Here is a 24,955-nt window from a genome sequence, read left to right on the forward strand (position 1 = left end):
TGAAATGAATCTAACCGGAAGGCTGACTAGCTCTCCTGACGGGTGTGAACACTGGCTTCTTGGGTAAGGTGCTGCCACGCTTCACTGCATTTCCACTCTTGTCTTTCGTATGCTCTGGTAAAACGTTTGTCGTAACGATGCTTGCTCTTCGAGCTTCTTGAACTGGCGAACCTTCCTTGCCGAATGTCGATTGAAGATTCCAACTTGAAACCACTTGGCTGGAAGAACGTGCTCTGGTTGTTGAGAACGATTCTCTTTTTGGACTTGTGATCTCCTTGTTCTTATTTGTTGCTTCAGCATAAGAACGTTGATCGGGATGCTTGCGAGCTTCTTCTTTCTCCCACATGGGAGTCATATTAGAATAGGCATGAGACGATGGCAATCCTACTGCATAACGTATCGGTATCTTTGGACTTTTGTTGCTCAATGTTGGCGAGTTCACCAAGGTTGTGCTGGTGTCACGAGAAGAGTATGCGTGTAAACTGATAGGTGATGAAGGCGCACCGCGAGGCATTCCTGTCTCGATCCTGGGGAACTCCACGTCATCCAGTAATGCCGGCGGTAATGATGCCAACTTTTTGTCCACGTCATCATTCGCATCTTGTCTATCAGCACGTTCCACGCCAGCGTTGCCAGTGATTGGAAGATTGGCAATCCTACGTGAGACAATGAATCTCTCCACATCAGCGCCTGAAGTCAAGCTTGTACACTTATCGCGATCACGATCCTCAATGAGATAGATGGGTGTAAAGATAACTCCCGTTTGTAATGTTGTAGCAGCAGGGATGATGCTCCATTCACCTTTGCCCAATCGACCATACCAATTAATCGTTCGTAAACTTGGACAGCGTCTTGCGAGTTTTCGGATTTCTCGTTTAGGGGGAATGCATGCATCCGTCACATTTGTGTTGGAAATCCAGTCATTCTTACAGCCCAGTTTATCACCTGGAATGCCACCTTCAGCATTAATAATTAAGAGACCTTTTGGAACGCAGGGAGGCTGTGCTATAGACGGCCTTCTACCTGCACTTACCCCTTCATCCGAACCAACTCGATCGTTCGGACATGTCGTCAAAGAGGAGTGCGTAACCACTGGTGATGCAACAGCAAGTTTTGGGCTTTTGACCGATTCAGTCTCGTCAGAATTTGTTCGAACATGAAGTTTGCCTTTGCCTTCTTGCTGAATTTGTATAATGCCGGGCAAAGGGCAGTGTGCTTCAGTCAAACTGACTGAGAGCTTTTCCAACTTTGTCATTTGCACGAAACTAGAAGATAACCCAAACTGTGGTATGAGGTAATGAGAAAGGTCAGAAATTTGCGTTGCCTTCGAATGGCTTACCTTCCACTTACAAGTTTTGACAGTGGCGAATTGAGCAAGATGCGCAAGTGTCGCAATTGTTTGCATCTGTCCATCAACTTTCGCACATCTTCCGTGCAGATCTCGTACATGTCCAGTTCTAGAACTTCCAATTCCTCTCCATATAGTAAAATCTTTTTCAAAGCATCTTCTGGCAACTTTCGAGCGGCTATTTTGTCATCACACACATTCTGATAAGATCTTCTGAGCTGGAATGTTTTCGGGTTGAGATTTTGAGCGCCTGTCTCGCTCTGTGGGACTTGTAGGTAAAAGCATTCCGGCAAGATTGTGGTGATCGAAAATGTCTTGAGAGGAGTTTGTGAAAGTGAAAAAATCTGAAAGATTCCATCTAAATGATCCGTTACCCAGCTATGGTGTGGGCCTTCTTCAAAATACGACATTTTGAAGTGTTGCAATGTGTCGGGAAGCATATTGATATTGTACCAAAGATTCTTGCTCAGTCGACCTTCGAGCTCGTTTAGTTCAAGAGATTCCAAAGTGATGCTGTTTTCCAAAATCGAGATGATACCTTTATCCGTCACCTTTGTTCCACTGCAGCGAAGCACGAGGCTAGAAAGCACTTTCATCTCTCCCATTGCCCGTAGGAGCTGGTCATCGGCGAATTGACTGTCGATGGTCAAGTTGGTAAGTCTCTCAGCAGTTGGAAGCAGGTTTGTGATCCTTCGAATTCCTTCAGCAGAGACGTGAGAGATTGCAAGTGTTTTCAAATTGCTTAATTTTGAAATTCCTTCTGCAGACCATCTATGCTCCGGACCAAGAGTAACTGTTGAAAATGCGGGTCTGACGTATAATGCATCCACACGGGGACACAAAATGCTCACAAGTTCACAGAATTGAGGGGGAGGAACTCGATCTGAAGCCCAAATGATAGCTTCCAGATTGGAAAAAGTAGCCAAAATCTTACCCAACTGTCTTGGCGTCAAGAAATCATCTTTTTTCGAATCGTCTTCGCTGGAGTCTGTACTAGGCGTCAAAGAGTTGTGTAAGATTGGTTGCGGTACAATTGTGATGATGCGGACAAATTTGGCGTAGCTAGTTGAGAGAGAAGTGGAATCATTAGACTGAATGTGTTAAGTCGGCATAGATTCTGCGTAAAGCATTCTCACCTCTTGACATTTGCGAATACGGTGGCCAGTCTTGTACCCCTTGATGGATTATCGAATGCTTCTTCATTGTCGATAACATAGATCTCTGTATGCATAGAAGAATAGTCAATCAGCTCTAGGAAATTCTTCAGGATTTGCTAGAATAATTCATGGCATACCTTGGTACAATGACTTGCAAGTTGAATCTCTCAACGTTTTGCAAGTAGAAAGAAGAGCGTGGGCAGATTCTGGCTGAGATTCAAGAATCCGAGCGACAAGAAGATCGCCAAGTTTGCCGGGTAAAGATGACCAATGATCCACAGTCATCTTCAGAATCAAAAAAGTGTAAAGTGCTTATCTTGTACACATACAAGTTAAGGAGATGGTGGGAAATGAAGAGAGAAAACAGACTTTATATTGTTGATTCGTTAACTGACTGAGCATTGATTCAATTTGGCGGTGTATATGATTTCAGCCGTGTGATATGTCACCGAATTCTAGTGGCGCCTAATTTCGGACCTACTTACGTCAAGACAATTCATGCATTTCATATTTTGGCACAATTCCATTCGGCTATTCAATGCGGTTCAAAATTAAATTCCGCAATGCATGATTTCTTGCTTCAAATGAACCTGTATAGTAAGCTTTCCCCGTTTTATCTTCCTCTACCATCCTCCTTTTGTTATCGAAACCGCTCTTTTCTTCCTTTGTTTCCTCATCATGAACAAAAAAGGTGGGGTGGTTCAGCACTGCGTTTACACGTGAATATGCGGTCCCTACGCCTTCCTATCCATTCACCTTTCAACCCCCGTTTAAAGCACACACACAACACACTTACGCCCAATAGCTGCACCGCGTACCTCCCCGACCGGTTCCACATTAAAAGGCGTATAAGCAGTGTTTCGCTCAATCTTCCGGTGTGTGCGTGTGCGGAGTATGCGGAGAATTGACCATTGTGAATAGGAAGAAGATGATGGAGTGACTTTATTTACTCCTACCATCTTCGATCATCAGATTAAAAAAAGCACAATCATGTTCAACCTTTTACGTACGCCAATAAGCAGAAACGTGCTCGGCAGTTCGGTCTGTCGATCAAACCCACAAATCGCATCTTTTGGATATCGTCATTTATCCACAACTCCACGTTTATCGTACGAACACATTCTTGTTTCTCAACCAAAGCCAAACGTCACACAAATCACACTTAATAGACCAAAAGCTTTGAACGCTCTAAATTCTGCTTTATTCCACGAATTGAACGATGCTGCAGAAAAGGCAGATGAAGATGAAGCAATTGGCGCAATCGTTTTAACAGGAAGTGAAAAAGCATTCGCTGCAGGAGCAGATATTAAAGAAATGCGTGATAAGACATTTCAATCAGCATACAAAAATAACTTTTTAGGACATTGGACAAAACTTACAACAATCAGAAAGCCGATCATTGCTGCCGTCAGCGGTCATGCTTTGGGAGGTGGAGCAGAATTGGCAATGATGTGCGATATCATCTTGGCTGCTCCATCGGCAAATTTCGGTCAACCGGAAATCAATTTGGGCGTAATCCCGGGAGCCGGAGGTACACAAAGATTAACGAAAGCTTTGGGTAAATCATTGGCAATGGAATTGGTTTTGACCGGACGTGGTTTGACCGCTGCTGAAGCTGCTTCACGCGGTTTGGTGAGCAGAGTAGTGGAAGGTGATGTAGTAGCAGAAGCAGTAAAGGTTGCTGAAAAGATTGCATCAAAAGGTTCGATCGCCGTTCAAGCTGGAAAAGAGGCAGTCAATGCATCTTTCGAACTCAATCTCGCAGAAGGATTGCGATTTGAACGTCGTATGTTCCAAGCCTTGTTCGCTACCAAGGATCAAAAGGAAGGTATGGCAGCATTTGCCGAAAAGAGAAAGGTGAGTGTATGAGCAGCAATGAGGATAAAATGGAAGAAATATACTGACTGTTCCTCTCCCATGCAATTTCAGGCCCAATTCACAAACGAATAGATTCATGAAAGTGTAGGATTGGGATGTGATTTTCACTTTTGGTATATTCCACGAAATTATAATTCCTTAACAAGAATGGGTATACTAGCGAGTTAGCATTTTTAACTTATGAACAACAACCACCTGTTCCTTTTCCCTGACTGATCCTGATTGCCCTTCTGACCCTTTCTCTTTCGATTTCCTCATTGGTGGGAGGCGCCGTGCGAACTTCACCTTCCGGTCCGTATCCCCAAGCTTGACGTCTTTGAGCTTCTTCCCATTCCTCATAGGTCCATTTAAGAGCAACTCGATAGGCAATATGTTGGAAAACGTCATCGATCGAAGTTCCATTTTTTGCACTGGTATAAAATAGACGGAACCCTTGTTCGAGATGATCTTCGTATAGATCCGATTCGACATCACTGTCTCGATTCTCATCGTCTAGTACTGCGAGCGTGTCATTTTGGTTTACAACATTGTGTTGTGGATTTGATTGATCGGCGTCGTAAGTATCAGTTGCATCCACATCTCGTGACACATCTGCATCCGCCGGTCGAATGGTGGAAGTTGTGGAGGAAGGTCTGGCGGAATACAGCGTCATTCTCTTATCCATTTCCTCTTTTGGTATCTTTAATGATCGTTTCGTATGTTCTCTTTCGTCATCTTCTATCTCTCGAATCTCTTCCTGTTCTTCCAATCGTTGTTCTTTAGTCCTATCTGCGATTATTGCAGTTTCATCTGCTTCAACAGCGGATAGACTTGCGATCGATTGTCTCTTTTGCGACATTTTGCTAAGTCTTTTCCTTCTTCTTGCTCTTATTCCTTCCAATTGTTCTTCTTTCTCTTCATCATTGTCTGTCGGAAAAGGAATTGGATCACCACTTGGGACAGTAGAGACTGCTGCAATGGAAGCCTCAAGTTCTACTTTTTCAGAAGATTCTTTCTTGTTATTCTCTTGCGTCGGGGCTGCTCTTTCTGTGCGAGCACTGCTACTCTGCTCACTATCGACTGAGATCAGAGAAGGTTTGACCGGTTGATGAGATTGTGAAACACTTTGTTTATCTGTGTCATCGGATAGCACCTCAGACAAATTGCTTTTCTTTCGTGCTCTCAAAGATTCATTCTCGAGACTTTGACCACTTCTTAAACTTGCATCGTGGGAGTCAGAGGTAGGGTTTGGCCTGCTCGATCTAGCCACACCATTTCCACGTCCATTTGCTGTTGGACTACTTGAAGAAGGCGTAGCAGGACTTTGACTCATCATCGTACTTCCCCGCACGGAATAGTATATACTATTTCCGCTTTGCGAAGTTGCACTATCGTACCTTGACCTTTCATAGGTTCCACTTCGTAATGTGCTATCAGCTGATTTGCCATTACCTTCATTCGCTTTTGGTATTGGTAGTCCTTCTTGCCAAAGTTCAATAGGATGTACCCTTTTCTGATTTCCACGTTTAAGCGGTGAAGGCTGCTCAACCAATTTTGCATTCTTTCCCGGTGCTTGAGCATCGCCTGGCGGTGTTCCAGCTTGCGGGTGTCGAGCATCAGCGGCAGTGTCGGATGGGATGTGTGGTTTAATATCGATTGAATGCTTTTTAGGACTCGGTCTACTCAACACATCCTCCGGATTAGCAGGGACTTCGTCATCGATTGCATACGGCTGGGGTAATTGTGCAGCTTGTATGGCTGGATCAAATTGGGCAAACGCATTATCTTCGGATTGAGTTGGAGGTAGATATCTGGGCTGCAGGCCATCAAACCAACTTCTTGCTGCTTGCCATGATGTGCCGATCCAATCATCTTCTCTCTTTGAACGTTGCCCTTGTTTCAAGTCACTCAAAAGATCCCCCTTACATCCGACTGCAACCCAGCAAAATCGTTCCCTTTGCTCCCTTGCTTTACGTCTTTGTTTTGGAGTTAACCCAAAGTCCGATTCATCACTCAAATCACCCATTGAACAAAAGTCTCGATACCATGATAAAGTACGCGCCAAAGCACCTTTGTTGGTAATATCGAATGCGATAATCACAGCATCAGCACCTCGATAAAAAGCCGTTCCTAAACTTCTGAATCGTTCTTGTCCTGCTGTATCCCATATTGAAAGTGTTACCTTTACCTTTTCTCGATGTCTTGCAGCAGTGGCAGCCGCAAGTCCGGATGTATTTGAGTGTTGTAGTGGAGGTCGTCTCTGCTTGTTTGCTCTGTCCTTTCCGTTCATTGGTTGTGAAGATGAGCCAGCTTCCGCCTGCTGTTCGGTTCGATCATCATTCTCGTCTCCCTCACAGGAAGAGTGACATGATGAAGATGCTGTGCTTAACCTTCTCCTCCTTCTACTTTCGCGTGGAACGGGAACTGAAACTTCAATCGTTTTTGATACAAAATCCGCTCCGATTGTTGCACGATAAGCAGGTTTGAATTGATCGGTCAAATAGCGTGAACGTAAAGAAGTCTTCCCTGCATCTCCATCACCTATTATTAATACTTTCAGTGGCCTTGACATTTTTTCCATCCGTCCATTTGATGGAGGAGTAGGTGGAATAAAAAACAAAAGTGATGTGTTAATTATTTCATTAACTCTAACGCGCTTTACCGCGTTGAAGACCAACACATCCGCCCCCCTAATACATGCAGTAGCGCACTCTAATACAGCACAAAAGAACAAAATCAGGAACAGAACTGCTAAGATGCCTTTTGTCTTTTGCCTTTTGATTACGATCACTTGATGACATGTACAACTCCGCAACATGCTTCATAAGCAATAATGGCAGAAATACATGAATCATCATGACATCGAAAAATAGAAACGATTCAACGCCATCATCGGTAAGGACTTCCTCTTCCAATGAAAAGATTACCGAGGCATTCGAAGCTAATCAAGAAAAACTTCAATCTGGAGAGCCTTTCTCTCAAAACAAGACCGCAACCAACAACCCATTGACGGGAGAAACAATCATTGCTCAAGGTTCCGAAGCGGAAGAATTGGCAAGAAGATATGCTGAAACAATATCAAGACATTCAAGATTGAATCCTGACAATATTCCTTCTTTTCGTGCAAGATTGATCTTACTCATCTTTGTCGCATTACTGTTTTGGTGGGCAATCCAAGGCCGATTACAAGTGATTGAATGGAAGAGAACATTACACATCGAACCATATGATGAAGACTATACGGATATGGATCATCTGAGTCCAATGGCAGAGAATTACCAAGTGCCATTTGCTGTTGAGCAGAGACAGATAGAGCTATAAAGTGGCAACACGACAAGAAAAATGCTTGGATGTATATTATATTTGAGGGTAATGATAATACAACGCAAATGTACAAAATGGTAATAGTGTCTGATTAAAGATACAATGATGGTGAGAAAATGATACTCTTTTCACGTTCAAGTTTACTACGAGCAGCTTCAAACTTTTCTTTTAATTCGGTATTTCCTATCGCATTTGCTGCTTGTTCCATTTGTCGAATTAATTCAGCCAATCGCCTGAATGCACGAATGATTGAACCTTCAAAAATATCGGTCAATTTACAAATTTCCGAAAACTTGGCACCTTTACACCATTGCATTACTGCGTCCATCAATTCAACACGGAATCCCGCAACGTATTCTTCTTCATTCACCGGTAAACGTGATTCGATTGATACTTTGGCAATCCTTCGAGCAGAATCTTGCATGATTCGTAATGGTCCTGCCAAATCTTCCTTTAGTCGTATCTGTTGTTCAGACTTTTCGTTGAAGACGAAGCAGCTCAACAAGGCAGCACATTGTTCGGGAGTCAACTCGTTAAAGACACCGTTAAAGATCATTTCTGTCAATAAAAGTTCATCACCCGTACTGATCTCACAAGCTACCCGACCTTTCTTTTCTACGATGTCATCGTTCGTAGTGAATCCTAAACGACGCAAAACACGTTTACGGCATTTCAACTCGTCCAACTGCATCACGGAATGTGCTTCATCAAGACGCTTCTTCAATGAGTTGACCTTTTCGTTTGCATCTTCTTTGGACTTGTATGCTTCGTATAAGGCAGGCAGATCCTTTGATCCATACAATGCCGTTTGCGATAGCCTTTCCTCTAGAATTGCAATCTTACCCAATAAAGACTTAAAGTCATCATCAGTGATTTTCATATCCTTGACCGGGTCGAGCAAGGGAATACCCTTGGCGTCTTTTCCTTTCGATGGGAAACGATTGAATAGCTCACGTAATCGGTGCTTCACCTGTTGTCGTGCATCGCGGGATCGCAATTCTTTTGGCAGCTTCAATCGAAGACCAGAAATCATTTGAACGGTTGACAGTAATACTGGTACAACAACCATTTCGCCATCTTGATCAGGGTCAACAGGATGCAAACCAGAAGATGCCAATGTGCTCGAACCGCGAACGACATCTCTCATCGTTGGCACAGAACCGCCTCTTGCTACATGCATAAGGCATTCGACGATATATTGGCTATGCTCTGACTCTTGTGGAGCTGCAGGTTTACCCTTTGCAGCAGAATGTTTCTTTTGATAATTAACCACACAGCACCATCCGAAATCGATATCTTCATATTTGATCTTGACGAGTCTGCCAGGTTGCAAGAATGTCAAAGAATAATCCGGATGCGTTGTAATGTCTCTGAAATTTCTATTGAGTTCGTCAAGCTGTTTGTGCAAATCGAAATATTCATTCGTCTCTTCTTCTTGAGGAACAACGATGGCATCTGCTGCATCTTTTGCTTCACGTAATTCATTTTCCAATTCGGGCACAGAAGCTGCACTTTGGTATTGAAAGAAACAACGCTCTAGCATAAACTCGGGAGAGATTCCTTCAACACGCATGAGGTTGAGCACCATGTTGTATCCTAAATGGAAAGCACTGTTCAATCGATCTGCTTCACCTTTCACCATAGTCTTTGCCGATGCAGGTTCCAGCTTTTCGTCGAACATCATAATCACAATACCTCTGTCGTCCAATCCTCTACGACCTGCTCTTCCTGACATTTGGATGAATTCACCGCTTGACAAGTTTCTGAACTCCTTTCCGTCCCACTTTCGAACAGCTGTGAAAACAACAGTCTTTGCAGGCATATTCAAACCAATCGAGAAGGTTTCTGTAGCAAAAAGCACCTTGATTAGACCTTCTTGGAATAAAAGTTCGATAATTTCTTTGAGGATGGGCAAAAGACCGCCATGATGGATTCCAATTCCGCGTTGCAAAAGTGGAAGGATATGCTCAATTTGCGGTAATGATCTGTCTTCCTCGTGCAATGCACCAATAGCATTGTTGAACACGAGTGAAACCATTTCCTTCTCTTCCTTGGTATTGAATTCCAACTTACTCATCTGCAAAGCCAAAGATTCACATTCTTTCTTGGAGAAAGCGAAAACGATAACAGGGTTGTAGTTCTTGACCATAATCATCTTGATAATCTTATAGATATCAGAAGGTCCTTTTTGACCTCCTTTCTTTGTTTGTCCCTTCTGTTTACCTCTGCCGCTATCTGCTGCTGCAGGATCTTCACCACGACCATCGCTGAGTGCTCCCATGGCTTTTTGGAAATTGTCTTCTCTGAATGTTCCTTTCTCGTCTACCACAAGATGGATACCGTCTCCGCCAGTAGGGAATAAATAGTGCTGTAAAGGAGTAGGTCGGAAGTCCGTATAGACAACATGACAAGGCTGAACGTGAATTTGAGCAATCCATCGTGCGAATTGCATAGCATTTGGAATTGTGGCCGACAAGAATACGTAACGCACTTTGCGTGGCAAGAGAATGATTGTTTCTTCCCAAACCACACCTCTTTCACTATCACGCATGTAGTGAATTTCATCAAAGACGACCCAGGCCACTTCTCTCATAATCTCGCTACCTCTGTACAGCATTGAACGTAAAATCTCCGTCGTCATGACCAGACAACTTGCTTCAGCATTGATTGTGACATCACCAGTCATCAGACCCACATCCTTGAATTCTTTTTGTAATTCTCTGAATTTTTGATTTGAAAGAGCTTTGATCGGACTCGTATATACAACTCGTTGACCGTTCTTCAAGCATTGAGCGATAGCATATTCGGCTACTACTGTCTTACCTGCAGAAGTATGTGCAGAGACCAGCACACTTTCTCCTCTTTCGATTGATGAGATTGCCGCTCTTTGGAAAGGATCCAAAGTGAATGGGTATTCTTTCGCTGGTTTCTCTAGCGGAACATGTGACGATAAGGGAACATAGGGATAATTTGGCGGCAGAGCGACTTGATGTCTGACAGAGTGTGTGATTTGCATCGAGCCTACTTGAGCACCATTGACACCATTGGCTGGAACTGTAGTTTTCGATTGTCCAATCTCAGATCCAGATGCTTCTGCTTGGATGGCAGAATCGACATTTTCCTGTCCAGAAGTAGCGTTTTGAGCGTCTGATCCTGTTGCGGGTATACTTCTTGTAGCTTCAGCTGTGAATTCGTCCGTTAAGATAGGAGGTTCAGCATCCATGCCCTTTGCATCAGCTTTTATACGTTTTCGTGGTGTTTCTGATTTGGCTGAAGGTGATGGGCTGGAACTGTCTGCTACTTCATTTGGTTTCCCATTTGATGCATCGGTGTCATCGTGTGATCTCTTTTTATCGCTTAAATCTTCATTTGTGGATGTTGCCAATGCTTCGGCTTTCTTTCGTGCTTTTCGCTCTTTTCTCTTTTCAGCTTTGGTACGAGAAGATGTTCCATCAGGTGTAGATGATCGAGAGACATTTGAAGATGAACCGTTAGTCTGGATTTCATCCTTTAATGCTTCGTGAGCACCAAAGAGGATACTTGGATCCATTTTTACCAAATTTCCTATCGTGATGGCAATCAAGATGTAAAAAGCTGCCAAAGCTTCGCAAAAAAAACTTCGCAGGAAACCTGCATGCAAGCGTAACTTTTTTTTTAATTTCCAAAAAATAAGCAGAAGCAGGCTAAGGAATACTCAACACAATCATAGAATACATCAACGCGTTCTCAGGCGGACGAGCGGCCCAAGAGTGTGTTACTCTGCATGATAATAAACACCCAAAGTCAAACTTTATTTGTCACAAATCAAAGGCTACGTCTGTTGCTTTCTATCTATCAAGGCAAATAACAAGACCTATGGTCCTAAGCCGACATCGTTGTGACACATCACACATTAACAAATACAACAATAACATTATATTCAAACTTTGACAAGTTCAAGATGCAAACAAGGTAAACGCCACCTTAAAAACCTGGTCTGCCTTTTGGAGACAGAGTTCTGATCTACCTTCATCTCAATGGATTCAGTAAAAATGAGCGATTCAACAACAACAGATCTTGAAGATTCGACAGCCCTCCTTGACACCTGCTCTGATGCATCCGATTCGGAAGAGTTGCTCTCAATGGCTATGGCTATCGTGCAGCAAAGGCCTTATCAAGCTCGCGCAGGTCGTCGTACTATGTACAGAGAACCAAAGAGTGGCTCCCTTTCTCCCGACTCTTCCGGTACTTCTGCAGACTCTCAAGTTTCTACATCATCAAGTCTACTGGACAGTATTCCTAGAGCAAGCACGCCTCCTCCGAAACGGTCCGATGTTGTGAAGCATACGTCGAATCTGACTACGGCAGAAAAAAGAATCGATTTGATTGCCAACTTGCCTCCAGAAATCTCTATGTACATTTTCACTTTCTTTGATGATGTTCGTGATTTGACTTCTGCTTCTCGAGTTTCAAAGACTTGGAACCTTTTCGCTCTTGAACGATCTTTATGGGCTCATGGATTCAAGCAACGTGAATGTCTGGGATGGAAGACTGTGGAAAATGTAGAAGCGCTTTGGAGCCAATTGAAGAGATTCTGTGCGTCTATTCCGCAATCAACTACAGCGTCTTCTAGCGATTCTCGCGATGAAAAGGTTTCCATTCCTTCGGGTACCCAGTATAGCAAATTACGTTCTTTGCTCACCTCAACCGAGAAAAATACGAGAGCGAAAGTACCGGATCTTGAGCAGACGATCGAATTTCGAGGAAACAGTCCTTTTTCGATGAATATCACAATTGATAGAATCTGTGGTTCTGTCGATTACAAAATTTTATTTTGGGCCAGACATCTTCTCAATCGACATTGGGACTTGCATCAAGAGGATATTCGACCAATCCAGTTGGACGAGGCTAAAGCATTGAGTCTCTTACATGAGATCTCCGTTCATGGCAATTTAGATGGCGTACAAGATGAATACCGCTCGCACCCTTCTTTCACGCAAATTCTTCACTCTGTTCGAGAAAGTGAATTCATTCGAGCAAGAAGAGGAACACCAACCTTCAAACCTGATGTCGCCTTTCTGGAGGGACACACTGATAGTGTCTATTGTGTGCGCATAGATTCAAAACCGTTCAGATTTCATTCATCAATGTTAAAAGGACGTTCAAACCACGATTACCCTTTATACGACAAAAAGTCATCATTGGGTTTTGGCTCGCGAGGACGGATTTATAGTGGTAGCAGGGACCGAACCATCAAAATTTGGGATGGTGATAGTGGGATGTGTCTTTGCACTCTTACAGGTCATGAAGGCAGCGTACTTTGCATGGACTTTGACGAAGAGGTGCTTTTGACTGGCAGTTCGGATTCAAATGTTTTCATTTGGGATTTGACCAAGATCGATCAAGGGAAGGAACCTACGATCATCAAAGTATTAACAGAACATACTGCCGGCGTATTGGATGTTAATATCTTTGATCATTATGTTATGACTTGCAGCAAGGATGCTACTTGTCGAGTGTACGACCGTCATGATGATTACAAGACCGTTCATGTCTATAGACGACACGGAGGTCCTGTCAACGCAGGCGGTATTTCATCTTTGGATGGTGTCTTGCATGCTGTCACGGCGAGTGGAGAAGGAAGTATTCAAATGTGGAATTTGTTGACTGGCGAGCTGATTCGAACATTTGATGGTCATACCAAAGGTTTGGCATGTGTCGATATTATTGGTCATACGGTGATCAGTGGTAGTAGTGATCATACTGTACGTGTTTGGGATGCTAAAACGGGAGAATGTTTGGTTCGCTGTGATGCACATACGGATTTGGTTAGAGCGATTGCATTTGATGACGTTCGCAAGATTCTCATTTCGGCAGGATATGACGGTCATGTAAAATTGTTCGATCTTCGAAGACATCTTTTACCAACATCTTCTCATATCGAAGGTGGTAATTTGGTGGGCGAAAAAATGGATTTCCCTCTCGCAACAACTTCAACGACACGACCCACTCGTCATCGCGTTTTTGATGTTCACATGGATGCTACACGAGTGGTCTCTTGTGGTGAAACAAATCGAATATGTGTTCGAGATTTCACACGAGGGAACCCGATCATGCGTTTGTTCGTCTGATCGAGAGTATGAAAGTGTATAGTCATGCTCAGATTCTTCTTTTTCTATCGTGTATTATGTGTCACCTTCTTTTTTTCATTTTTGTACTATTATCGCATATCAACATAGAGAAAATATATTTCATAATCTTGTCTACAAACGTGACTTTTCACCACCAGTACTGGACAACTTGCTTTCTTCTACGACTGGGTTGGTCAAAGAGCCCAAACCGTGAGAAGCAGAGACGGTACAAAGATCGCCATGCTTGAAAAAGATTGGTGGTTTCATTTTGAAACCTTCACCTGGTGGAGTTCCCATTGAGATGATTGAACCAGCTTCCAACGTTGTTCCCTGCGATAGCCATTCGATCGTTTCACAAACGCCAAAAAGCATTTCCCGCGTGTTTCCATCTTGCATCTTCTTTCCATTGACATGAGTTTTGAGTTGCACTGAATCAGGGTCGTGGACCAACTGAGAGGCACAACTGACGATGCAAGGACCTAATGGCAAAAAGGTATCGAACGATTTACCTAATCCCCACTGCGGTACGGAGAACATTCGAGTTCTTGCGCTCACATCGTTGGACAATGTATATCCCAAGACGTAGTCCAATGCGTTTTCACGTTTCACATTTCTGCACGTTTTGCCGATCACGACGACCTGTATGAGGAAATGTTTGTTAGCACGACATACTCTGTGTCAAGAAAGGATCTCTGGAAACTCACCAATTCTACCTCCCAATCTGTCTGACCAGCAGCTTCGATGGGTAAGCGAATATCATCACCGTATCCTACAACACAAGCTGCAGGTTTGTAAAATACGATTGGCAATTTCGGTCTCTTTTCTACACTTTTTGCTTCTTTTGCATCTTGCCCTGGTTGAACGAAATTTGCACCTAAACAACGAATTTCACCTAATTGAGTTTTTGGATCAAGTGGTGATAAAAGCTTTTTGACAGTTTTTACTGTTGATCGTAAACGTAAAGATGTATCTAATGGATCATCTCTTGCCAGGATACGCGCTTGCAAAGGAGGAGAGCCAGCTGCAAATGCTTGACCAACATCTGCTGTTTGTGCGAGGATAGGCTCGCCTGAATATGTCAGACCATCTTCAACGGCGATGAATCGAATTAATCGTGTCCAAGCTGGTGTGTTTGATGAGTGTTTTGACATGATGACGGGATTATGATGTGGTCAAGAGAGAGGAAGAAGATACAGCATTCATTGAAGGCGTGCGCTTAATGCGGGGAATGGCTGCTTTCATTTCAATCCTCTTCGGCTTTACTCTCCGGTGGAGGCCTTTTCCGACAATTAGCGCTTTAAGCGTAGGATGACTGCTTGGCTTGGCTTGACCTTTATATTCGCGCTTGAATGCATGTAAGGCTAAAAGAAGAAAAAAGACCGGGAAGACCATCTCGACTATTCTTACCGCCACCTCGAGAATACAGTATCGAACAAGATGAACTCTGTAAGTAGATGGAAGGAGTGTAATTGCTTTCTCTAGAGTCTTCAACTTACACACCTTCTTTACCACTATTTTCTTTCAGTGCAGAGCGATTAGGGATGAATTAGCAGCTTGTTTAAGCCAAAGCGAATGCGTTCAAAGCGGTAAATCAGGTCAAGATTGTCTAAGGAATCATATGGACGAACTACCGGAAGATTGTCAAGCAGTATACAAGAGCTATGTTCATTGCCGTAGAGGGTTGGTGAGTGACAAGGCGCGGTAGAAAAGAGAGATGGACATCTAACACATGGCTGACACATAACTTTGCATTCATCCTATCACAGCTAGATATGCGGAAAAGGTGAGTATAAGCAGGCAATTAGTCTCATAGTCTGCGTACTGAATTACTCTCCCTTCCTCTCAGATTCCGTGGAAATGCTCCGGCAACAACAGCTGGAAATCCAGCACCAGGTGGAACAAGCACAGTCGCTTCTTCAGCCGCAACTTTGAACGAACAGAGTTCCGCCAGATCCGCCAATGATCCCTCTTCTGGTTTGAGCCCTGAACAAGCTGAATAATTGGTCATCACCACACTGTATAATTAGCAATCACACCTCTTCCCAATACTAGATGCAAGTGCTGCGAAATCGCGAAAGATATAAATTGCGAAAAGGAATGTTTAGACAGGATCATACATGCAGAGGTGGAAAGTGAATGTGCACGAAATGACACACTTCTAGAAACCCTTTGCGTAATTACCTGAAGTGTAAAAGTCTTGTAATTGTTTGACAATCTTTTCGAGTGCGTCTAACCATTTATGCAATTCAACATCGACCTTTTCGGGAGGAGAGCCAAGTTTAGCAAAAAAGTCTTGACGATAAGGACAAGCTTTCATTGCGAGTGCGAAAGCTCCTTTGACGACGAAGTTATGATATTGTCTCAAACTTCCTTCGTATGCTTTTGAGAATGAAGTTGCTAATTCTTCGTTTTTATCATTCACACTTCTTCTTAATGCTTTTGCAGTGAAATCCAAACCACGTAATAACCACATTAAACCTTCTGTTGCCGTTCGTTTTTTATCTCCAGGTGCACCTTCTCCTTTTACCAATTCTTCCAAAGTTTCATTTTGAACTGGGTTTGATAAAAATCTATCTTGAATCTTTTTCACATTTCCTTTCATATCATTTTGCACAATCACAAATGCTGAATTTCCTAGTAGATCAAACAGCTTGATCAAACCTTCTGTTGCTTCTAGGAACGAGGATGTATCGACTCCCTTTTCGGTTACGGGTACGTCTGCGTACGACTGAAATGAATGCGGGGTAAGAGAATAGGGGGATAGGTTAGCTTTACTTGCTTGGTTGAAAGTCTGATTGGTATCTTATACTCACCTTCTTTACGGTCTCGAAATAGGTAGACATCCTTTTTGTTAGTACTGGATATTAGGGGATCTTGTTAGATGGTGATCAGGATGTCGAAACGGGAATCAAAGTAATATCAGCAGCAACTTCTTCCTGCAATTGGCTCATAAGGCCGTGCGGCGTTGTCTCACGCGGGCTGAGGTCTCCTATGCCGGTCTGTCCTTAGACTAAGTGCATTTTGTCGACTGGCCAAGGCTAAATGAAAGCCCAACGCGTACATGCACTCCTCACGCCTTAAGCTGAGAGTGGATAATTTTTCACTTTTTTCTTTTTGGCTGGAATGAGTTTTCAATGTTTCTTTTTGCTAAACCGTCATCATCATTTTGCAAACGTGAGTATTTGATCAACACAATAAGCCACACAAGTTCGCTTTGAGATCTAGCTTGCTCAACAAGCAATTCGTGCTCTTCCATCACTTTGGACTTTGCTCGATCGGATCTCAAAGCGGCTATGTAAAGATGAAACAAAGTTTTCACAGACCTGAACCGTCTGCATCGTATTCATTTATGATGCAATTGGGGATAAACAACATATTGCCTAATTTATTCTGAATCAAACAATCATTTCGTTGTATTGCAAGGAAGAACAGTTGGACTGACTTTTTCAAATCTTCTTTCTTCATTCAGTATTTTTCATCTGCACCCTCACAAGCTTCTTCTTCCTCTCTGTTAAACACGCTCATGTATGCTACACTCTCATGAATCAATCATCTCGCCTGCATCAGACCATCATACGATCACTGTCTGTCCGTGTTGAGTTCATTTTGATTCAATGGCCCTGATAAGTTAATACAAGATTGCAAAAAAGCAGGATGACAGTCTACGCATGTTCGTACACAGAATACGATGCCGACTAGTACATGGGATATGTGGAAAATTCGATATGAAAGTGGTGAGAGATACGATCGCTTTGCCCTCTTCTGAAGTATCAGAACGTTTCCGCAGCGATTATATAAACGAAAAGTACATCGGTTGACAAACGTCATTCGCCATTTAGAACAGGCGGTACATCACTTTGCCCCTTTTAGTCTGATCCAGTTTTGCTTTCCCATTCCTTCAATGTAGCACTGTACTTCTCTCTTTCTTCTGCATGAATTTTGTAATAAGGTTCCTTCTCTTCTGTAGTCAAATTTTTCCATGCAGCACCGGCCCTCTTGGCAGCTTCAGGAACTGACAAGTTTACAAGATCGGATGATTTGGATCTGAAATCACTGAAGAATTGGAAGAAAGGCGTTTTTGGTGCTTTTGGTTTTGTAGGATCTCTCAATCTTGCAGGTACCCCTGATTTGCCTTTCTTTCGTTGAGAGCTAATATATGCGTTTTCACGTTTAATATCTTCAGGTGTCAAAGCATTACGCCAACGTTCAAGATCACGTTGATATCTTTCGCCTTCGGCTGCTGTTTGCTCATTGATTTCAGCTTTTTGTTCTTCAGTGAATGCTCTATATTCTTCTGCAATGCGTTTCATAGCTTTGGCTGCTTCAAACTTTTGCTCTCCATCCTTGCCCGTCGTTGAAAGGGAAGGATCTGAGCGTAATTCTGGAAGACGCTTGCTGACAAAGAGAATGAATGCCGACAATCTTTTTGGCTTAGATGCTGAAGGTAATGGAACAAGTTTTCCATCCGGTCCTATTTTCTCCCATGCTTTCAATTTCTTTACAGGTGTCTTTTTTACCTTTTTTGGTTTCTTGACCGCGGGTTTCTTTTCCTTCTTTGTCTTTGTCTTTGTTGTAGTTGATTTAGCTTTTGTAGTAGTTGCTTTCTTTTTCGGTTCAGGATCTGTTGATGTTTGATTAGATGCATCAGCGATAAAGCTTCTACGACTTTGAGAAAAGTGTTGGACGGATGTTGTTGAACGAGATAAGATTGTTCTTGAAGAGGATGTTGTATAAGACCGTGCAGAAGCAACAGTCAGGTTACCCAACGAACGGGTAACGGATCGCAGCAATAGAGGATTGACCATCTTTCTAGAAATGCAATCGAGATGATATGATGGATGGATGTCAAACAAATCAATCAATGATTGGTGGATGGGGTGTTCTGTGCGCGATAGGCTAGGGACAGTGCACCAGAATGTCAATTGTTAGTCAAAACGCGGTCCAACTCTACTCAACTGGACTGAATGCGCACTCACACAAACGCGTCCAACTTAATACGCGATAGGAAAGGTGACTTCAAAGGGGCAGCAGCTAAGGGGAACTTCTTGTTCTGCCTTTGTCATCAGTAGAGTATGTTGTATTCTTGTTTCTGCAGTGATACATACTTGTTGTTTGGCTAAGGTACATTCATTCTTCTTCTGTCACTTCATGCTCGAGCTTATAAAATCACTCCGCTCTTATTCATACAATGTCCGTGGAATTGAAAGGATTCAGAGCAATCTTCCAACCAGAAAAACACGTGTTTGGGGGGGAGAGGCTGTGAAAATAGGCTCACGCACGCATTCGTTTAAAATTTATATGCATAAGAAGGTTTAAGTATTTTGGGATAAGGCACTTTTCCAGTGAATATTTGCACTCGGTAGAATATTGACACTAGAATAAAACGATTTACTGCATCTTCTCTCTCTCTCTCTCTCTCTGCAATTTGGCTCATTGTCGTACGGGTCCGTTAAATGTCATAGTAAACCTTACAACTTCTTCTTTCTTCCTTCTCCTCCTCATCAGACTTGTACCAATCTTATCCTTACTTGTGAGTATTCTAAAGCCAAGAAGTATACAATCGCCATGCAAAGATGAAAAAATAGATTGCTCGTTAGCAGCATCACATCAACATTCGCAGTGAACAGCTTTCTGGAGTAACTTCTAGAAGGTTGTTTATTGTGGGTGTTTCAATGTATGCCGCAATGCGAGCTTCAATCACCCATTCAAGTCCCTGAGTTGGCGAGAAGAGACACAATTGGCAAATCGGTCAAACAAGTCACAAGACAGCTTGCTGACATTAATTATCTCTTTCACACATCACAGTCTTTTTCAAAATGGCACCTTCAGCAACCACAAACGCTAACGTCCGTAACTTGGACGGTATCTCCAACTACACCAAATTCTGGCAAAAGGATTCCAAGACTGACAGTCAAACCGATACCGATAACCGATTGTCAGAATACACCAGTGTGGTAAACGGTTACTACGATGGTGCAACTCAATTGTACGAATACGGATGGGGTGCTAACTTCCACTTTGCTCGTTATTATCCCGGAGAACAATTTTACCAAGCAATTGCCCGTCATGAGCATTACTTGGCCCACTCAATGGGATTGAAGCGTAAGATGCGTGTTTTGGACGTAGGATGTGGTGTTGGTGGACCTGCTCGTGAGATTGCACGATTTGCTGATGTGGAAATCGTTGGTTTGAACAACAACGCATACCAAGTCGAACGTGCAAACAAATACACCAAAAAAGCAGGATTAGAAGATCAAGTTTCTTTCGTAAAGGGTGACTTTATGAAATTGAAAGAACAATTTGGTGAAAATGCATTTGATGCCGTTTACGCAATCGAAGCAACTTGCCATGCTCCTACTTGGGAAGGTGTTTACGGAGAAATCTTGTCCGTCTTGAAGCCAGGTGGTATCTTTGGTGTGTACGAATGGTGCATGACAGATGCTTGGGACTCAAAGAACCCAGAACACAAGAAGATCGCCCATGGAATTGAATTGGGTGACGGTATCCCAGAAATGCGCACAATTGCACAAGCAAGAAACGCTCTCAAGACAGTTGGTTTCGAGATCTTACAAGAAGAAGATCTTGCCGATCGTGGAGATGCTGTCCCATGGTACTATCCATTGGAGGGAGATTTGAGAAAATGTCAATCACTTTGGGATTTGTTCACTTGCTGGCGTATGACTTGGTTGGGTACTTTGACCACTCAAACTGCCGTTCGCGTTTTGGAAAGTGCTCGTTTGGCTCCTAAGGGAACATACGATGTCGGAGAATCCCTCAAGGTCGCTGCTGTCAACTTGGTCGCAGGTGGAAAGACCAAATTGTTCACACCAATGATGTTGTTCATCTGCCGCAAGCCAAAGGCATAAGCGCCACTTACTTTGTTCTCGTCCAACACTGACCGTTATACACTCTCTTTTGCGATTCTGCCCCGTTCTGTGACTTATATACTACTGCGAGATGTCCCGCAAGGCATCTTCACATATCCGATTTGAATCATGTACGTTTTTTATACAAACAAAGATTTTCTTTATCAATCTGATCGATATTACCCAATGATGATGTTATAAAAGTACAAATGATGCGATTAATCTCAGCTTTCGTCTGTATCTTCGGAAACTGGGAAGAAATCAAGGACTTCTGTCGGTTCTGATTGTGAACCTTCCGATTCTGGTAGACCACCTAATCCTCTTCCGACGGCATATGCGCTCGCAGCCCTTCTCTGACGCCTACGCAACTCTTCTGCTTTTTCCCTTCCAATGCCTTCTTGACCACACAATAACCAATACAATTCTTCTGCTTGCTGTGTCGCATCATCTAGTGAAGTTGCAAGGTTTCCCAACGAAGATTTGACGGGTAAAAGTGCATTCTCTTCCAATTCCTTCTTTCGTTCGTCTGTTCGCCTTTGACCTTCTTCTCCCCCGGTTGAAGTGGCACTTTCTCGAACCATGTAACATTCAAATAGAGGAGTGACGGAATCCGAAGTTGATTGCTGATGCTGCTGTGCTTGATCGGCAGGCCATTCAGGTTGGCTTGCAGCAGCCAATTGCAGAACACCTTGTCGTGCATGTGCCAAAGCGAATTTTGCCTGTTCAGCAGTCTGAAGATCATTTTCACTTTGCGGTAAAGCAGCACAAAGATAAACCAAATACGTTCCTTTTGGACACGAAAATGTTCCTTCTCCCATTTGTAGTGCCCAAACAGATCCAATCTTACCCGAATCACTCCCATCATCCAAAGGTGGAAATACAACTAATGCAGTTTCTGGAGGAGGTGGAATTGGGATCGCATTTCCTTCTGCGTCTGTTGTAGTTGGAGAAGGATTGATTCGCATTCCTCTATCCAGCAAAAGGATACCCATTGCTTGCCTAGAGGTTCCTCCAGGTTTGCTTGAAGAGGCAGCTGGGTTGACCCTGTGTAACATATCTGTATCTCCTATTACGCACCCAGCCTGACATGAGCCATCAATACCGTCCAAAGCAATATTCCATCGCGGCAAAATACCTTCTTTCGGTTGCTCTTCCGTTTTACCTTGAATGCGTACCAGCTGTTTAATCTTATGAGCCAAGACAAAAGTTCCTCCTTGAACAGCAGAAGCACGACTGAAGCATTGTGCCATCTCACCTGCACCTCCATATTGTCCTACCAAATAAGCCGAGTTACCATACCGTCCAACGCTGACGATGTGCCTCTGAATTCGATGCATGGCTGCTGAAGCTGATTCGTTAGGAGAAGCGCAAAGTGCCACACCATATGCCACATCACTTGCCAATCGAGCCGAGAATCCTGGTCCGTCCGAAGAGGTAAGATGATCGTAAAAGCTGCCTTTGAGTTGGTCGATGGTAGATGTACTTGCTGTATTGCTAGATTCTGCAGTCTCTTCACTTGTGCTTTCTTCTGTAGGTGCTTTAGGTGCAGCTTGTTGTAACAATTTCATCAGCCTGCGTTTATCCACTAAGCTTAGGGTTTTGTCTTTAAAGATATCCTCTTTGCTGCTTGGAACGGTACGTAAAGGCCATGCATCTTTTGCACGTCCTTCGTTGGAATAAACGGCGGTCTGTTGTAGTAGCCTGAAAGTACAATAACTTGCCACCTTTGAACGAATTAAAACATCAATCGTTGGTCCAGAACAAGGTAATAGTGTTGGTGCTAATGAGATTGCAAAGTGTCGATTGACTGCTTCTAGTTCTGCAGGGATTTCTTCTGAATTTGACGGGAAGCTGATATCAATATCCACAATACCATCTTCTATCCTTGTTCCTTTGTGTGCATCTCTCAATCCTGCCAGCTCTTTCAACGTTAAACTTGCCCAAGGTCCTCCATAATGTTCAGCATCATCGATATGCAAAACCGAGAATCCTGCCCTTGCCAAAGCAGCAGATAAGATTGACAAAGGCAAAGATGTTCCTAATAATGCGAAATCATACTTTTCATCCAATAAAGACGAATCGGTCATGTTGTGTTGGATGATGGGGTAATTGAGCAAGGTGATCTTGCAACTTGTGCTTCTTAGCGTGCATCAACGACTTCACTTGATCTCCCTCACCTCCTTCCCTTCCACGTGTGGAGATGCGTTAACGCGGTATTTTACGCGTAGATTAGAACGCGAAAGACCAACACTTTTTGGAATGATGGGTGATTGAATACTGCTCAGCTATCAATCAACCTTTTTTATCTCTTTCATCATCTCGCAATGTGTTTATAGAGTCAAAATATCTTTCAGCAAGTATGGCCAGCAAGGAAGGCGAAGGGGATTTCATGCAATCCCTTTTGGACGGCTTGGATGAGACATTCTTTGCAAGTCCTTCACCAACGCCAAAGACAACATCCCAAAAGCAATCAAGAGGGGTCAAACCATCATCACAAGGATCCCCGTTTGATAAGAAAGCAAAAGAGTTGGTATTCACTTCAAGTCCTCTGGCAAATAAGAGAGTCTCTTCATCTCCCACTAAATTATCACCAAAGAAGAAACAACCTCGGATAGGGTCACAAGGTAGCACAGGTCAAGCTTTGAGCCCATTCATGGTTAAGAAAAGACAGAGTCTCACTAAAAGTCAAGAGAAAGTGTTAGAAGAAGATCATAAAGCGGCGAATGAATTGTTGCTGTTATCAGGTGACGATTGGGATGTGTTCGGATCAAGCCCTTCTAGAAGCAAGAGAGTGCTATCGTCTCCGACAAAATTGTCACCAGAGAAAAAGCAAATTCGACTGGGATCACAAGGCAGCAGTAGTGGTCAAAGTATAAAGACGCCCACTAAAGCAAATACGACACCCAACGGTCCAAGAAAGCCTCTCGCAGAAATGCAGACAAAAATCTCGGTAGAGGATCAACAAGCCGCAAATGAACTTTTATCGCTACATCTCGATGATTGGGATGATTTTGAGCTTTCTCCGAAGAAGGAACCTCTACAAAGCAGAGCCAGGGAGAACGCAGTCCAGATTGCACATCCACTTTCTGAGCACAAAGGATCGCCAGGTAGATACGTCCGTTGCCGTGTTGATTATGTCAACAGATCCACTTATATACCCGATCGATATCGAAATGCAACACCTGGCAAGCATACAACAAAAGGTGTGAAACCTGAGACTGTAGATGCGAATATGCGAAGGAATCAGATCGTACTGGATTTGACACAATTAGGGCGTCAAGGAGAAGAAGGGGATGATTGTAGCGAAACAAAGTCCATGAAGCGAAAAGCTTATTTGAGAGATGAATGGCTACAGACGCACGTCTTACCTGGGGATATTGTCCATTTCATTGGCACTTGGAATACAGCAAACTCGGCACAATCACCACGCAAGACCCCTCAGAGGGTGGAGATAGCACTCGAGGGAGATTTCGAGGATGACCTCGATCTTACACCGGTGTCATCTACAAATCCTTTCATCACACTGTCATCGGAGACATTCAATCCTTCGTATGCTGGCACCAGTGAGGCAGACAATCTGCTCATCTTGCAGCCTGACATCCTTCTCTCGGCTACTGCAATCTCTTCTGTTGTAACATGTGCTCGAAAGCCATTATTACAAGCAAAGATTAAACAATCAGGTCCTGGCATTGAGGATAAACCAACGGAAGCTTTAGTGATGGGACGTATGTTGCACGAAGTATTACAAAGCTGTCTGACTGGAGAAGCAAAGCAACTTCCATCTGAATGTGAAGAAGAATTACAGGAACATACGTTTGCGACGCCTTCAACGTTTCCCGTACAATGGACCGGTCCCGCTTCTACCAACTTCTCAGAAAGTTTTGTAAAGCAACAGATTACAGCACAGGTTCGCACAAGTCTTGATGATTTATTGCACGCCGGAATGGATACGATAAAGGCAATGGATCGTCTGTGGGAGGCCACCTTGCCTTTCGGACCGTTCTCAACGATTTACTTAGGCACGTCAAGACAACTCGATCTTATGACACCCTCCGCTTTTGTTGCTAATCCACTTGCAGAAGCTATCGATAGAAGATCAGCAGTTTCGCCCTTAGTTCGAGTTGTTGAAATTCACGATGTGGAAGAAGATATCTGGTCACCAATGTATGGCTTGAAAGGATTCGTCGATGTGAGTGTGGAAGTGCAGATTACCGAAAGAGGAAGTGATGGAAAAAATGCACCCAAAGGAGCGATTCCATGTACAAATACGACGACTTCTATGATGCCATTGGA

The 24,955-nt window shown here is 43.4% G+C and overlaps 12 protein-coding genes across 12 annotated transcripts; 5 read left to right on the top strand and 7 right to left on the bottom strand.

Annotated features, from left to right (window-relative positions):
- Positions 1 to 10: 10 nt before the first annotated feature.
- Positions 11 to 2,790, bottom strand: FA14DRAFT_172575 (uncharacterized protein; the record flags this gene model as incomplete). The annotated part of the gene is made up of 4 exons (XM_025500415.1): positions 11 to 1,282; positions 1,351 to 2,410; positions 2,485 to 2,569; positions 2,643 to 2,790. The coding sequence occupies 4 exons, from the start codon at positions 2,788 to 2,790 to the stop codon at positions 11 to 13; spliced, it is 2,565 nt and encodes an 854-aa protein (XP_025356287.1).
- Positions 2,791 to 3,495: 705 nt separating this feature from the next.
- Positions 3,496 to 4,455, top strand: FA14DRAFT_179350 (putative enoyl-CoA hydratase precursor, mitochondrial; the record flags this gene model as incomplete). Its single annotated transcript, XM_025500916.1, has 2 exons — positions 3,496 to 4,362; positions 4,435 to 4,455. The coding sequence occupies 2 exons, from the start codon at positions 3,496 to 3,498 to the stop codon at positions 4,453 to 4,455; spliced, it is 888 nt and encodes a 295-aa protein (XP_025356288.1).
- Positions 4,456 to 6,358: 1,903 nt separating this feature from the next.
- FA14DRAFT_120140 (putative Rab7) lies at positions 6,359 to 6,934 on the bottom strand (the record flags this gene model as incomplete). Its single annotated transcript, XM_025496389.1, has 2 exons — positions 6,359 to 6,550; positions 6,788 to 6,934. Coding segments are annotated over 2 exons (339 nt in total), but the record flags the coding sequence as incomplete, so codon positions are not given.
- A 284-nt stretch (positions 6,935 to 7,218) lies between these two features.
- FA14DRAFT_189910 (uncharacterized protein) lies at positions 7,219 to 7,683 on the top strand (the record flags this gene model as incomplete). The annotated part of the gene is made up of 1 exon (XM_025501764.1): positions 7,219 to 7,683. One exon carries the CDS (start codon positions 7,219 to 7,221, stop codon positions 7,681 to 7,683), a length of 465 nt encoding a protein of 154 aa, XP_025356290.1.
- A 23-nt stretch (positions 7,684 to 7,706) lies between these two features.
- FA14DRAFT_160915 (putative MTR4-involved in nucleocytoplasmic transport of mRNA) lies at positions 7,707 to 11,266 on the bottom strand. Its single transcript, XM_025498884.1, has one exon. It carries the CDS (start codon positions 11,234 to 11,236, stop codon positions 7,778 to 7,780), a length of 3,459 nt encoding a protein of 1,152 aa, XP_025356291.1. The 5' UTR covers positions 11,237 to 11,266; the 3' UTR covers positions 7,707 to 7,777.
- Positions 11,267 to 12,743: 1,477 nt separating this feature from the next.
- FA14DRAFT_114444 (WD40 repeat-like protein) lies at positions 12,744 to 13,589 on the top strand (the record flags this gene model as incomplete). The annotated part of the gene is made up of 2 exons (XM_025496054.1): positions 12,744 to 12,793; positions 12,899 to 13,589. Coding segments are annotated over 2 exons (741 nt in total), but the record flags the coding sequence as incomplete, so codon positions are not given.
- A 213-nt stretch (positions 13,590 to 13,802) lies between these two features.
- On the bottom strand, positions 13,803 to 14,947 carry FA14DRAFT_134478 (uncharacterized protein; the record flags this gene model as incomplete). The annotated part of the gene is made up of 2 exons (XM_025496986.1): positions 13,803 to 14,435; positions 14,501 to 14,947. 2 exons carry the CDS (start codon positions 14,945 to 14,947, stop codon positions 13,929 to 13,931), a joined length of 954 nt encoding a protein of 317 aa, XP_025356293.1. The 3' UTR covers positions 13,803 to 13,928.
- Positions 14,948 to 15,233: 286 nt separating this feature from the next.
- On the top strand, positions 15,234 to 16,146 carry FA14DRAFT_189914 (uncharacterized protein; the record flags this gene model as incomplete). Its single annotated transcript, XM_025501765.1, has 4 exons — positions 15,234 to 15,242; positions 15,322 to 15,480; positions 15,563 to 15,579; positions 15,643 to 16,146. 4 exons carry the CDS (start codon positions 15,234 to 15,236, stop codon positions 15,794 to 15,796), a joined length of 339 nt encoding a protein of 112 aa, XP_025356294.1. The 3' UTR covers positions 15,797 to 16,146.
- Positions 15,828 to 16,761, bottom strand: FA14DRAFT_146116 (putative het-c2 protein). The gene is made up of 2 exons (XM_025497301.1): positions 16,610 to 16,761; positions 15,828 to 16,524 (listed from the first exon to the last, which is right to left on the bottom strand). The coding sequence occupies exons 1-2, from the start codon at positions 16,637 to 16,639 to the stop codon at positions 15,955 to 15,957; spliced, it is 600 nt and encodes a 199-aa protein (XP_025356295.1). The 5' UTR covers positions 16,640 to 16,761; the 3' UTR covers positions 15,828 to 15,954.
- Positions 16,762 to 17,444: 683 nt separating this feature from the next.
- FA14DRAFT_160916 (uncharacterized protein) lies at positions 17,445 to 18,816 on the bottom strand. The gene is made up of 2 exons (XM_025498885.1): positions 18,773 to 18,816; positions 17,445 to 18,692 (listed from the first exon to the last, which is right to left on the bottom strand). Exon 2 carries the CDS (start codon positions 18,599 to 18,601, stop codon positions 17,663 to 17,665), a length of 939 nt encoding a protein of 312 aa, XP_025356296.1. The 5' UTR covers positions 18,602 to 18,692; positions 18,773 to 18,816; the 3' UTR covers positions 17,445 to 17,662.
- A 481-nt stretch (positions 18,817 to 19,297) lies between these two features.
- On the top strand, positions 19,298 to 20,875 carry FA14DRAFT_160917 (uncharacterized protein). Its single transcript, XM_025498886.1, has one exon. It carries the CDS (start codon positions 19,613 to 19,615, stop codon positions 20,660 to 20,662), a length of 1,050 nt encoding a protein of 349 aa, XP_025356297.1. The 5' UTR covers positions 19,298 to 19,612; the 3' UTR covers positions 20,663 to 20,875.
- FA14DRAFT_50375 (FAD/NAD(P)-binding domain-containing protein) lies at positions 20,775 to 22,761 on the bottom strand. Its single transcript, XM_025502432.1, has one exon. The coding sequence runs from the start codon at positions 22,747 to 22,749 to the stop codon at positions 20,887 to 20,889; it is 1,863 nt and encodes a 620-aa protein (XP_025356298.1). The 5' UTR covers positions 22,750 to 22,761; the 3' UTR covers positions 20,775 to 20,886.
- Between the last annotated feature and the right edge of the window lie 2,194 nt (positions 22,762 to 24,955).

Source organism: Meira miltonrushii, assembly GCF_003144205.1.
Source record: "Meira miltonrushii strain MCA 3882 unplaced genomic scaffold FA14scaffold_2, whole genome shotgun sequence".
NCBI classification, from domain to species: Eukaryota; Fungi; Basidiomycota; class Exobasidiomycetes; order Exobasidiales; family Brachybasidiaceae; genus Meira; species Meira miltonrushii.